Source organism: Staurois parvus, unplaced genomic scaffold (genome assembly GCF_062004578.1).
Source record: "Staurois parvus isolate SC_StPar_1 unplaced genomic scaffold, SC_StPar_1.0 ptg000096l, whole genome shotgun sequence".
Lineage (NCBI taxonomy): Eukaryota > Metazoa > Chordata > Amphibia > Anura > Ranidae > Staurois > Staurois parvus.
Window position 1 is genome coordinate 7,907,506 of NW_028317892.1, and position 14,326 is coordinate 7,921,831.

The following is a 14,326-nucleotide window of genomic DNA, read 5'->3' on the forward strand; positions in this document are numbered from 1 at the left end:
GTGGTCATTGGGAAGAATTACCCCCTTACAGATTGCTAAAAAGATCAATGGCGTCAGTGGGAACTTACATGAGAGGCAAAAATTGATCATTGCTCAAGGAACCCTTGGCAACCTCAGGAGGAACCCTAGGGTTCCACAGAACCCTGGTTGAGAAACCCTGGCTTAGTGTATTGTCATTATAGTGTCAATTTACTAATACCAGTTGTGATCCATAGAGCTGCAATCAAAATTAGTTTTTGAGAGTAAAGATATTTGCATTCTTTAGAACTAAATCGTGGAAAAAAGTAAGGTATACAAGTTAATAGTACAATAACATAAGTCCTTTCCAGTTATATAAAATACTGACTTTGGGCAAACATCCACCTGGTAATAACAAACGCAATAATAGAAAACAATGTAAGAAAAGCATGAAATCACTTTATTTTTTATTGGCTGTGATTCCACTTTTTAAAAGAACATTTGAACTGAAATCATGCAATGAGGAATAGCAGGCAAATTACAAATGAGATTTACATTCACAAAGTCTCTACATCTTCCTTTTTTTTTGTCATCACTAAGAAGACTGAAGCATGCATTTGATCCGGGTATATGAGCATTTAAATTACAAAATGATTCAGCTAATCACAAAATTATGGCTGAGCGGATTTATTTCTATGTGTGAAAACAGTTCCAAAAGACTGTTACCCAAAACATTGTACTGACACAGAGAGGAAACACATATTAATGTGGTGTACACAGAAGACATTACATTTAGTTCACAACAGCAAGTCAGTAACATTACATGACAACGGTATATTAGTAAGCTTGTCAAAGGAGACATGTAGAGCAGCATTGATAGGTGTTACTCTGACACAGAAGGGAAAAACGCTAAACTAACACGCAGTAAACATAGACGGAAATATTCAAGTGCAAATTAACACATGACCAATTCTCTTTTACACATAGTAGCATTCAAAATTAATATTGCAGTCTGTTTTTTAAATATGGCTTTCTCTAAAGGTAGATGTAATTTATGTGTAAAAAAACCTAAAACGATGCCACATTATTTCCACTTAGTCATTACACTCTGAAAAAATTCAGAAAGTGATGATTCCCCTTTCCCTTAATGTGAAACAGAAGGAATTGCAAATCTAGCACTCGATTGGCAGAACCTTAGGTCTTGCTTAATGCAATGCACCCCTTCCTGATTATAAGACAAAGAAAATTACAAAAGACTACCTCAATTACCTGAGATTAAACACATCTATGGACAGAAAGCAACGAAGGATGACAGAGATATTCAGCATTAATTAAACAAATGAACCAGGCTTCTCTTTGGTCTTGTATTTAAGCCTCACGTTCCATTTGTTAAATAGGTTCATGAGATGCAAGCGTAAAAATAGCGATGAATACAATAGTCAATGCAATTGTAGCTCATCAATCTATTTAAAAATAAATTAATAATCATTTATTTTATATTGATTTAAAGAGCAAAATCTTTTAGTGTAACAAAATACATCTACTTACAGTATTTTACTTATCTACAGGGTTTTAAAGAAAATCTGTCAGGATATCAGCTCTCAGCCAATGCTGGAAGTTGCCATTGCTTAACTCTCTTAAAGAGACCCTGTCACCACCTGCTACACTGACAAAAAAACATAGGCAGGGAATCTGTATTAGGCATACTACAGAAGGCCTGTCTGCTTTAACAATTTTATATACTTAAAGAAGAACTCTGTGATAGGCAAACCCTCCTACACAAAACACTAAACAGGTAATACAATTTTGAAAATCCTTACCATTTAGGAGAAAAGTCTAATTGAATTTTTTATTACCTCATTTCTGTAATTCAACAGATAACAGCATCTGCTGTATCAAGGAGGAGGTGTAACAGCAGATATTACATTATATCCTCTCCTTTCTCTCTGCAGTAAAAGAAAACTACAGTTCCCATCAACCACAGAGAATTGTAGTGAATGTGGGCAGGTGCACTATGCTTGTACATGTTGAATGTTTCTGAGAGTCCTGGTCCGACCACCACTTCAAGTGGGGCTGAATTACATTACTACTTCCTAGAGAAAGAACTACAGAAGGGATATGCCAAGACCAGTGTCTGGGGGAGTAGGAGGCATAGCAGCAACTGGTCTTACAAACAGGAAACCAAAGAGAATCAATGGTTTGATTTGATAATGAATAGGCTACTTCAGAGCAACTACTGTGTGAACCAGAAGATAGATGACATATTCAATGCAGGTAGGAAATCAGCAACAAGGACAAGTAAAGAAGTTTTTGCCCGGAGTTGTGCTTTAAGGAAAGATAACAATGCTGCATTTCTGTTACAAAATAACAGTTATGGGAGCGTGGGATCACCTCCATCCCTTACATCATCAGTGTGTTTCTCCTGCAAGTACAAACATATCTCCTAAGACCTGCACTGAAAGCCACTGTATACTAAGCCCATTAGCCTTATTTACTATGTAGTGGCTTTCAGTGTTATGTGGTTCACAAAGCCTCTCACACTCATGGAAGTATTGATTTTTTTTTTTTTTGCAGAATTTATATTTTTTTCTCAAGATAGTCAAACAACTGCAGTAAGATGGTCTTATAAATAGACCTAACACAGTTTGCAAATCTGTGTTTCGTTCTCAGCATAATACATGATGACAGAGTATCTTTAAGCAATGGCAGTCCCTGGGCAGGCCTATGACTGTGCATACGATGATGATGTGCTTAGGCCTGCAATTAGCATTGTTTCTTGGAATGAGGAAGCAGAAGCAGCCTCCAGTGCTGAATGGGAGCTTGACCTGTATCAGATAACAAGCTGGCCTCAAAGTCCTGTTTACAGGTAGTGCCTTGACCACTAGAGTAAGTTTATTGTTAATATATATAAGAATTCTGCAGGCTTCAATATTGTTGTAGCTTTTGTTACTATCTCAAACAGTTCAATCAATGGAGATCACAGCAGGTGGAGATAATTAAGTCTTCGTTACCCTAACAGATACAAAGATGCCCCGTCCTTAAATCAATTTAATGAAAAGGCAAACATTGGACCGCAGTCCATGGGTTTTACAGGCATCACACCAAAACTTGGTATGGTGCCTATAAGGTCTATGGACTGCAGTCCAACGTCTGCCTTTTCATTGATTTGTTACTATCTCATTGAATTCTTTTGTTTAGTGGGAGTAAATACATGTATGTTACATGCTTGTTCCCACAGTCCACCTGTCAACTGTTCAGAGGGTTTTCCACTTTCAGAAAAATGCAGAATGGAAACCCTGGCTCTGAGTGTTGGTCATCATTGGATGTTCCTTCCAGACATTTTTTATACTCTGCTCTGTAGCATCAGTAAGACCAACATCAGTGCTGGCTGGCTGTCTTAGGTCATTATTTTTACTGGTGCTTTGATGAAACTCTACTTAGCTAAGTAAAAATGACGAGCACTGAACAATCAGGGCACTACAGGAGGGTCCAATTATGGCAGCAACAGAAGCCCTGAGGAGAAACCTCCACTGCTGAGCAATTCTTCTATACTAAAAGTGGAAACATTTCTGGTTTGCAGAGTACCAGCTAATCTGTTATTAAATTGGCCATCTAAACATTTGTTTATTGTAAAAAAGTAACAGTATCTCTGTTCAGCAGGAGCTGTTTCCATTGATCAATAACAAAAGACCATTAGCCTGAAGAACTCTGCAGCTAAATCAGCACTTTGTCATAATTCCACTTTCTATTTCATTCTAAATACTCTACACAAAGAACACCTTCAAGTAAAAAGGCTTGATAATTATTACTCAATGTAACAAAAAAAAATGTCATCCAGCAACATAATATAAATCCATTGTGTGCCGCCTTTCCATTTTAGGAAGCTGGATTCTACTCCAACTCCTGTTTGCCAGTAAAGCACTTACAACTGTGGTTTATGTATTAAGATGCAGTACATGGGCAAATCTGGAAAATACAGGATTAGTGACTATTGAAATGTTAATCACGGTACAAAATAATTTGGAGCTTTGTGCTATCTCAGTCAGCTCTAGTAATTATGAATTTAAAAGAAACAGTATTTAAAAGTAAATGAAGTTGCCAGTATTTTTATAGCAAATGTTCTAATCAAATAATCACAATGGGAAATATTTCACAATAGACCCTAAGTATGATTAAATAGAAAAAGGGTACAATTTTGATGTTTGTCAGAGGCTATTACAATTCGTTATGTAGTCCCAGGCATAGGAGCTTTACATGGTTCATTTTCTGAATTGTCTCTTACTGTTGGATGAACATGAAATGAAAAACACACATTTGTTTACCTCCTAATGATAAGTTGCCTGCTTTGTTTTCACCTCTTTTTGCCAGAAGCAAACATTGATACTGGTCTTTTCCAAAACGTGCTGGAAAACCATGTATCATGTTAACAACAACCCACTGACTCTCAATGGATAGTAACAATGAAAAGTATAATGTTGATTGTGTACACAACTGCCAAATTGAACACACAATTGTACTATGGCTTATAATAAAATTGCGTAGACTGCAGCTCATAACCTTGACATCCTTTGAGAGGTGTCTACTGTATGTAACTATGTACAAAAGGAAAGGAGAAAATAAAGTGGAGGGAATATTAGTGAGCAAAGGTTTAGAGACGGGGGATAGGATAGCATGTGGCAATACTGAAATCTCCCACTAAACAAGGGAAATCCATTGCTTTTCTGTTTATGCATTAAACAGTCTCACAGTCTACTACGCTTTATTTCTTGAACATATCTTGAAGTGGACCTGGGAGGTATTTAATAACTGTGTCTAGAATACTTTCTTCCTCTTCCTCTTCCTCATCCCCACAGCCGGCAGGGATGGCCTTTTTTGGACGTGTCAAGCTCCCTTCAGATGTAGCTTCCATAGCAGCTTGTGCCTCAGCTTCTTTCTCTTCTTTCTTCTTAATACCATACTGTAAAAAAAACAACAATATTATTATTCCAGTAAAATAACATAAAAGCAGGCAGTGTTGTTCAGTTCATAAGAGGCTTAAGCTACCTTCCAATGGAGTATTCCCAGTTTTACCCAGGGCTGCTTTCAGCAACTATAGGGTTAATATTCTACCACTAAGCCCCATAGCAAGTGGAAAAAAATTACCATAAATATCCTGTATAATCCAGTAATAATGCTACCAGTGAGCATCATGACTTGGATAGGGGATCATTTTTCTTGTTTTAAGTACTGGCTTTCAAATGGTCCACCATTGTCCAATTGTCCATGGTCACCTTGAACCAGCTGTGAGGAGCTTCCCCTCTATCTCCACTACTTACTCCATGTAATGATCAACTTCCATGTATCCACAATCAGTTCAATAGAGACATTATTAATGGACATACGTATATGCAGACTAATATATCCTTTACCACACAGATGCCAGAAAAATTCCACCCAATAAACTCATTTGTGAATGGGCATATATTTGCCAGGTTTTATGTTTTGGTTGGAATATGTTAGTTAAGGTGTATAGACTATAGAGACTATAGAGGCAGTAAATGAGACTTAAACAAACCCCTTACTGGCCTCTTTAGCTGCAGACACTGTTAAAAAAAATTCATCTCCAAAGATCACATCAGAAGTACTGAAATCTTAGCTCCTCTATCCTTATTTTCTGTCCCTGTAGTAGCTTAGAAACATGCCAGCCTTCTAATGTAGAAAAACAGCAGATGCTATAAGCCAGTGGTGGTCATCTTTGAAATTATAGAGGGCCTTAAGTACAGTCTCCTATGCTCCCAGGGGGCCGAACAGTATATCAAATTAGGCAGCAAATGGGCTATAGCGCACCACAATGCAGTTCTTTGGCATTTTTTTGCAGCATTTTGCAATACGCACTAAAGAAGTTGGAGTAAAATAACTCCAGCACTGGTGTCAGTGGCAGTAATAATAACCTCCAGATGTGATGCCAGTGAGTGCAATAATAGCCCTCAACAGTACTGTCAGTGGACACAAAAATAACCCCCTACATTTGTGTCAATGAGTGCAATAGTAGCCTCCAGCATTGGTATCAGTGGAGGCAATCTTAACCCCAAAATTGGTGTCAGTGAGTGAAACAATAACGCTCAACATTGGTGTCAGTGGACATAATAACCACCAATATTGATGTCAATGGACTCAATAATAGTGCCCAGCACTGGTGTCAGTACTATTAGTACTAGTATTAGAACACCAGTAATAGTATTAATATTATGAAAGCTAACCCCCTAGAAGTGCAAAATGAAAACATTTGTTATGTTTCGTTTTGATGCGTTATTTGATTGATTTTGTTTCATTCGATTAGTTAAATTCATTTAATTTGTTTTGTTTATTTGAATTTGACCAAATTCTAAATTTCAAATGGATTAGAAAATAATTTAACGGATTCAACAATAATTCTAATGGATTCAAAAACAATTCTAACAGATTTGAAAATAATTCTAATGGATTCGATAATATTTCTAACAATACAATTCATAATCCACAATCCATGTGTGTTTTTGATGGTATATAGGCTATATGAAGAGTTGTGTGAAATTTCTATTTCAGCAAAATATTCACAGTGCCATTGCTGATCACCACTCACGTCACCATAGCGCAGCTCACAATTTTTTGTAAAGTATTTTAGCCTTTTCTAGTCTATTCTATTTCTTCCAATCATTTTATATTTTAATCTAATGTATTCTGTTCAAATTCGAATTCATTTTATTCAAAATTTGAATTTCAGAAGGCATTTACATTCTTTCTATTTAATTCTATTCTTTTTCTATACTATTTTATTTTATTCTTTGATTCTCTATCCTAATTTTTTCTATTCTATTCTTTGATTTTCTATTTTATTTTAATTTTTTTCTTTTCTATTCCTTTATTTTCTGTTCTATTTTGCTCTGTTTTACTCTACTATTTTCTATTCTATGCTTTGATTTTCTATTCTAATCTTTTCTATCCTATTCTGGCTGATTCTATTCTTTGATTTTCTATTTTAATCTTTTCTACTCTATTCTAATGGTTTCTATTCTTTTCCTTTATTTTCTATTCTATTTTGTTCTGTTTTACTCTATTATTTTCTATTCCGTTCATTTTTCATCTATTATTTTCTATTCTATACTTCTACTTTCTATTCTATTTTATTATTTTCTATTTCTTTATTTTCTGTTCTATTTTATTCTATTCTTGTTTTCAAATTCAAATTGGTTTTCAAATTTGTTTTCGAATTTGAATTTGTTTTTGAATGTGTTTTTGAATTCGAATTTCAGCTGAATTTAATTTTGTTATTTCAGATTCGTTTAAATATGTTACTATTGTAATTCGGATACATCCGAATCTCTGAATAATGGAAAATTGTTACGAATTTCAATTCGGAACAAAACGTACTGCACATGTCAAAACCCCCCCATCCCACCTCCTGCATTGGTGACCACAACAGTGAAAGTAACCTCCCCATCCTACCTCTTGATCATTGCAGTGACAATCACTTCCCATTGGTGATCACTTACCTGATCTCATTCTATCAAGCCACTCTCTCTCCCTGGGCCAGGACTTTACTTGTACTGTGGGTAGAGATGACTCTGCTCACAGGACAGTCTCGTTCTTTCAGTGCTGGCTGCTGGAACACAGACAGCATTTCAGCACCTGTCACCCTGTATGCAGAAAGCCAGCAGGTTGCATGTTGGGCACCATGGCTGTCAACTGTAAAATTCTGACTGAAACTTACTTCAGAGTCTCTATTGTGATCTTTGAGAATGAATATTTTACAATATAGGCAGCTAAAAAGGTCAGGAATGCCTTGTTTTAAAAACACATTACTGCTGGTTACAAATATGTAAATAGTTTACAGTTCATAGACAGGGCCCAGGTATAGTTTAACACCTCATAGGTAACTTTTAGTTATACAAACAAAATTACTAACAAGAAATAAATAAGAAGACCCAACATTTTCTAAGAAGCGAATGCCACATTTCAGCATATTCAACTAACAGGTAAGAATCAATGGTTAGTATTGCAAACCATCTGTTAATTCCCTGTAGACACCAATCATATTTTTTTTACATTGAGTAATAAATAATAAATTGTGCTGGATAGTAACAGATGGTGAATGAAGGTCTGATTGCTCTCAATGGTGCAATAATAACAAATTACAGTTGCCCAAAAAAAAATATGCACACAGTCACTACTGATCGCTCATTCTAAAAATACTGTTTGTCTAGCATGCCAATGCTCTGACTTTCTGAATCCCTGCATGAATCATGCATACCAGGAATGTAGTTTGGACTTCACTTAGACAGCGGATAGAACAAAAACAATTAACTTGATTTCGCCATCCACACATTCAAGGTGGATAAGGGAGCCCTTCCCGCTGAGCTATTGTACTTTTTTCAGTGGGGAGATTTTCCCACTGTCAAAATACACTGATCCATTTTGTAGGCTATAGCCTGCAGTGCTGATTGAGCTGGAAAAATCAGACAGGGCAGTTGTACAGACTTTGATCGGTAGATTGACTTCTGTACAACCTCCCTGTCCATACATGGTTTAAAATTAGGCTGGTCATACATGGATCAAAATTCAGCCGGTTCAACAAGAACTGGGTGAATTTCAATTCATCTATGGCCATTTCCGCTACAGAAGTTGATTTATTGATTGGCTTGTCTCGAGTGGAAAGTTTGGAAAATTATTGTTTGATCAGTACTGCGATCAGTGTATTCTGACAGTGGAGGTCAGAATACAATAACACAGCAGAGAGGATTCCCGCATTCACCTTTATCCATCTTTTACTGCATACAGCACTTTCCACGTATTCAAATCAGAAAATCAGTATGGATTCTAGACACATGGAGGTAGATTTACTAAAACTGGAGAGTGCAAAATCTGCTGCAGCTGTGCATGGTAGCCAATCAGATTCTAACTTCAGCTTGTTCAGTTAAGCTTTGACAATAAACCTGGAAGCCAATGGGTTTCTATGCAGAGCTGCACCAGATTTTGCACTTTCCAGTTTCAGTAAATCAACCCAATTCAAATTCACCAGTGGCAGTCTAGATTTTCTATAATACTGACTGGCACATTGCTACTATGGTTATATTGTAGTAAGAAGACAAAAAAAGTCAGACAGTAAAGACAAAATTATTTTTTAAGATTTTAGCCATCCAAATAATTTGAATATATCTACTGAAAAGAATATATTGAAATTGGAGTCTGGGTTCTGTTACAGCATTCCATTAGAACTGCATGAGTGTCAGATTCACTTACATTGATTCAGAACAGGTAGTGGATAAACTGAAGGTAAAAGTAGTTTACTGCCTCTACTGAAACACGCTAATCAAATGTTTATCATCTCATTCCACTTGGTGACAAATATCACAGCAATAGAGGAAGAGAAGCCACTAGCAGTGTTTTGTCTTCACAAATTTACTTTGGGTACATGAATGCATTCTTTAGTCAGTACATTAGTGTGGCTGGTTAGGTTTAGAAGGATCTAGTTTTTATTTTGGATCTCCATGATGAGTTCTAACTGCTATCGATTCTTGCTTTGTGTAATATGTAATACACCTTAGGGTTCATGTAGACAGGCATTCTTGCCAAACAGCCTTTTCCATTAAACAGAGTGCTGCTAAAATGCATGCATTTTAACCACCTCCCGCCTGCCATATAGTCCAATGACGGGCGCAAGGTGGTTCTCTCTTTCTGATAGGCTGTCTTTTGATGGCATTCCAATGTCACTGCGCATGCACGGAAGCGCGTGGCGATCAGCGGTGCTCTGTGTCCCTCAGACACAGCGGATCACCTATCCACGGAAAGATGTCCAATCACAGCTGATCACATGTAAACAGGGAAATGCCGATTATCGGCATTTCTCTCCTCTCGAGCTGTCACGCTGACAGCTCTAGAGGAGAGGAGAGCCGGTAATCGGCATTCCGCGGAGGGGATATGTACACTGATCATCAGGGCACTGATGATCAGTGTGCCCTGATGATTAGTGTTGCCCCAGAAGTGCCACCTGTCAGTGTCCATCAGTGACAGCTGTCAGTGCTGAACAGCGCCACATGCCAGTGCCCATCAGTGCCACATCAATGCCACATATCAGTGCCTACCAGTGCACATCAATGCCACATATCAGTGCCCATCTGAGCTGCCCTTCAGTGTCACCCATCGGTGCCAGTCAGTGCCACCTATCAATGCCAATCAGTGCCACCTATCAGTGCTGCCAATCAGTGCCACCTATCAGCGCCAGTCAGTGCCGCCTATCAGTACCAGTCAGTGCCGCCTATCAATGCGCATCAGTGCCACTTATCAGTGCCAGTCAGTGCCACCTAACAGTGCCCGTCAATGCTGCCTATCAGTGCCAGTCAGTGCTGCCTGTCAGTGCCATATATCAGTGCTGCCTTTCAGTGCCCATCAGTGATGCCTGTCAATGCCCATCAGTGCCACCTACCAGTGCCTCCTCCTCAGTGCCCATCAGTGCCACCTATCAGTGTCCATCAGTGCATCTTATCAGTGCCCATCACTACAGCCTCATTAGCGCACATCAGTGAAGGAGAAAAATCACTTATTACAAAATGTTATAACAAAAACTAAGAAAAAAATTTTTTTTTTCAAAATTTTGTTTGGTTTTGGTTTGTTTAAGAAAAAATAAAAAACCCAGAGGTGATTAAATACCACCAAAATAAAGCTCTATCTGTCACAAAAAAAATTATAAAAATTTCATATGGGTACAGTGTTGCATGACCGCGCAATTGTCATTCAAAATGTGACAGCGCTGAGAGCTGGAAATTGGCCTGGGCAGGAAGGGGGTATAAGTGCCCTGTAGGTAAGCGGTTAACCACTTGCCCTCCAGAGGATTTACCCCCTTCCTGATCAGGCCATTTTTTGCGTTACGACGCTGCGTCACTTTAACTGACAATTGTGCGGTCATGGAACACTGCACCCAAATGAAATTTACATCCTTTTTTCCCCATGAATAGAGCTTTCTTTCAGTGGTATTTGATTGCCTGTGAATTTTAATTTTTTTGCGCTATAAAAAAAAGGCTGCCAATTTTGAGAAAAAAAACTATATTTTTGACTTTTTGCTTTTAAACATGTCCAGTAAAAAAATTGAAAAAATCTAATTTAATTATAAATTTAGGCCAAAATGTATTCTGCTACATTTCTTTGCTAAAACAAAAATCCCAATACGTGAAAATTAATTGGTTTACATGAAAGTTATAGCGTTTACAAATGGCGGTATACTGGAATTTTTTTTCTACTAGTAATGGCGATGATCAGTGACTTATAGCGGGACTGCGGCGGCCATTCTGACACTGGAGGGAACTGATTTGGTGTCACTGACATCTCCGGTTTAGCATGTCTTTGCTAAAAAAAAATCCCAATACCTGGAAATTAATTGGCTTATGTGAAATATTAGCGGTGTATATATATATATATATATATATATATATATATATATATATATATATATATATATATATATATATATATATACTGGAATTGTTTTACTAGTAATGGCAGCGATCAGCGACTTATAGTGGGACTGCGAGACTGTGGAGGCATTCTGACACTGGGGGGAACTTACTTGGTGTCACTGGCATCCCCAGTGACCCCAATACAGTGATCAGTGATAATAAAAAGCACTGACACTGTACTAATAAATGGCACTGGGCAGGAAGAGGTTAACATGTGGAGTGATCAAATATACTAATGGCACTGAGCAAGAAGGGGTTAACATGTGGAGTGATCAAATATACTAATGGCACTGGGCAGGAAGGGGTTAACATGTGGAGCGATCAAATATACTAATGGCACTGAGCAGGAAGGGGTTAACATGTTGAGCGATCAAATATACTAATGGCACTGAGCAGGAAGGGGTTAACATGTGGAGTGATCAAATATACTAATGGCACTGGGCAGGAAGGGGTTAACATGTGGAGCGATCAAATATACTAATGGCACTGGGCAAAAGGGGTTAACATGTGGAGCGATCAAATATACTAATGGCACTGGGCAGGAAGGGGTTAACATGTGGAGCGATCAAAGGGTTAACTGTGTGCTGTTTCATAGTAAGCTGTGTCTGTGCTTTCAACTGTATGCACACCGCTTTGTATGGCTCTGCTATGCAGAGCCATACAAAGCAGTGTGCTGGAGCTGACAGGGGAGAGAACTGTATTGTTTACATACAGTTTTTTCCCCCATTGGTAATACTTGGCTATCAACGGGTGCCGGCGTGTAATCACCAGCTGGGACTTGGTGATTGACAGCCAAGGCTGCAAATAGCGGCACAGGTAGGGCTTGTGAGCGCCCCCTACCCGTAAGTCCAAAATCACGTATATTTACGTGTATAGGTCAAACGCAGTCTCTGAGCTGTCATCTACACTACTCATTTGAAGTCAATGGAAATCTGCTGACTTGCATTTGACTTTTGCTTCCACTATTTTTTGGCTCATTCTTAATAATATAAAATACATTTAAATTCCAATATAGGGATCCTCTGCATGGCCGTGGCAGATGAACTACAGAAAAAGACTCCTTACTACTGAACTCACTTATCAGAAATGATTCTGGTGGTTTAAATATCCAACAACTACAAAATACTGAAGTATCAGGTTTATTTTAGAGACTGATCCATCTGTATATTACATATTCTGTTAAATGCCAATAGCCAGATCCCAGAGATATTACAAAATAACACAACAATCCTGTTGGAACAGCACTTATGTGTAAAAAGCTGAACACAGTAAAGCGCTAAATATAGAGACAATATGGCACAATATATAAGCCCCTTCGAAATAAGTGATTAAAAATAGCTTCTAAGAACAAATTTGGTGCAGCATTATTGCATTGTAATAATTCAGATGATTGATGCTTTAATAAGCTATGACATTCTGTCAAAATATTAGACACAGAAAAATGTAGGTCTGTCCCTCAGGCCATTCTCATATTAATTATATTTAAGAATCACAAGAAAACGGAAAGAGTTTACATAAAATACAAGGCTTCAGTACATGAGTAAGATTACAGCATGTATTAATTAATTTATGCTCAAGAGGATCTTATACAGCAGGAACAATTATGCTGGTTTTACTCAAATGGGTAACGAATGTCAGTTTTTTTCAGCGATTGATTGGAGTTTAACTTTATAAATGAACTCTGGGCACATTAACATTAGGGTCAATAATTTAGATTACAGCACACCTGCCTTAAATTCATCATTCACTGCAAATGAAGCTGGTATTGCCCCATATACCATCAATAAAAAATGGCCTTTCCGTCTGGCAATCTTCTGATTCCCTGTTGTAGAGACTGGTCACTGCTGCTGCCTGTTTTGTTTGAATGGAGTGATGAGTCTTCTCACCTGCTCCTCTCTGCAGTACTAAACAGACAAAATCGCTATTGCGCTGATCTTCTGTCAAACCCTCAGGCTGGTAATGCAGGGAGCGAAGGGAAAGGTATTGCAGCTCTCCAGTGTTTCCACAGGGTGGCGGAGATAGATCCGGATAACAAAACAAAAAAAAAAACAGCGCACAACCGCCCTAGTGTAACTCCATTATATAATAGATAAAATCATAAAACCAATTGCATCACGTGGTACAGTTATAAAAAAGGCACTTCTGATGTAATAATCCTCCACGACTCCTTTCCAGCATCAGTAGCATAACTCATATGATGAGCTGGTTGGTAAGCAGCTCCCCTCAGTCCTGGAGCGGCCTGGCAGAGCGTACTGCCACTACTGCGCATGGATGATGAGAAGATTACCATATCAGAAGTGCCTTTTTATAACTGTACCAATGAGTGCAATTGGTTTTATGATTTTATCTATTAAATAATGGAGTTACACTAAGGCGGTTGTGCGCACTGTTTTTTTTTTGTTTTTGTTATTTCTGCAGTACTAGACTTCTTTAGGTACAGACTAGGAGTGGGAGCTGGTACAGTGGATATGAGTTTTTCCTGCCCAGCAGCCTGCTCTACATAACTCTGTTCCAGCTGCCACTCTGCTGCAGTCCTTGCCACTGGGACTTAGCAGGTTGAGAGGGAGATGTGATCATTAAAGATTTTAGCTGAAGTCTGAAGATGGGCTTTAATGCTGCTCTACTGCCATCCCAATAGTTGTACTTACTGAAAATACAACATACTTATTCTTTTATGTTATACTTGTATGCTGTATGTTACAGAAGTCCATTCTGCACGTTAAGATTGCAACCTTCTACTAATTACTCTATCATTTTAGATACAAACCTGAGAATTAAATTACTTAAATAATTACACTTTCAAGTAAACTTTACTAATCCTGCTTTGTTGTCCCCTGACACCCCATATGGAAGAAAATATATTTGAAATACATTTTAAAAATATTCTTCCCAAATATATT

General features: G+C 37.9%; 1 protein-coding gene across 3 annotated transcripts in view; it reads right to left on the reverse strand.

The window, feature by feature from the left end:
- Positions 1 to 397: 397 nt before the first annotated feature.
- The window catches only part of CPLX1 (complexin 1), a 339,777-nt gene continuing 325,848 nt past the window's right edge, over positions 398 to 14,326 (reverse strand). For all 3 annotated transcript variants that reach the window (XM_089670879.1, XM_089670878.1, XM_089670880.1), the window contains one exon: positions 398 to 4,915. In XM_089670879.1, the coding sequence (XP_089527005.1) occupies positions 4,718 to 4,915 (198 nt within the window). In that variant the 3' untranslated portion in view covers positions 398 to 4,717. The remainder of the gene's footprint in view (positions 4,916 to 14,326) is intronic.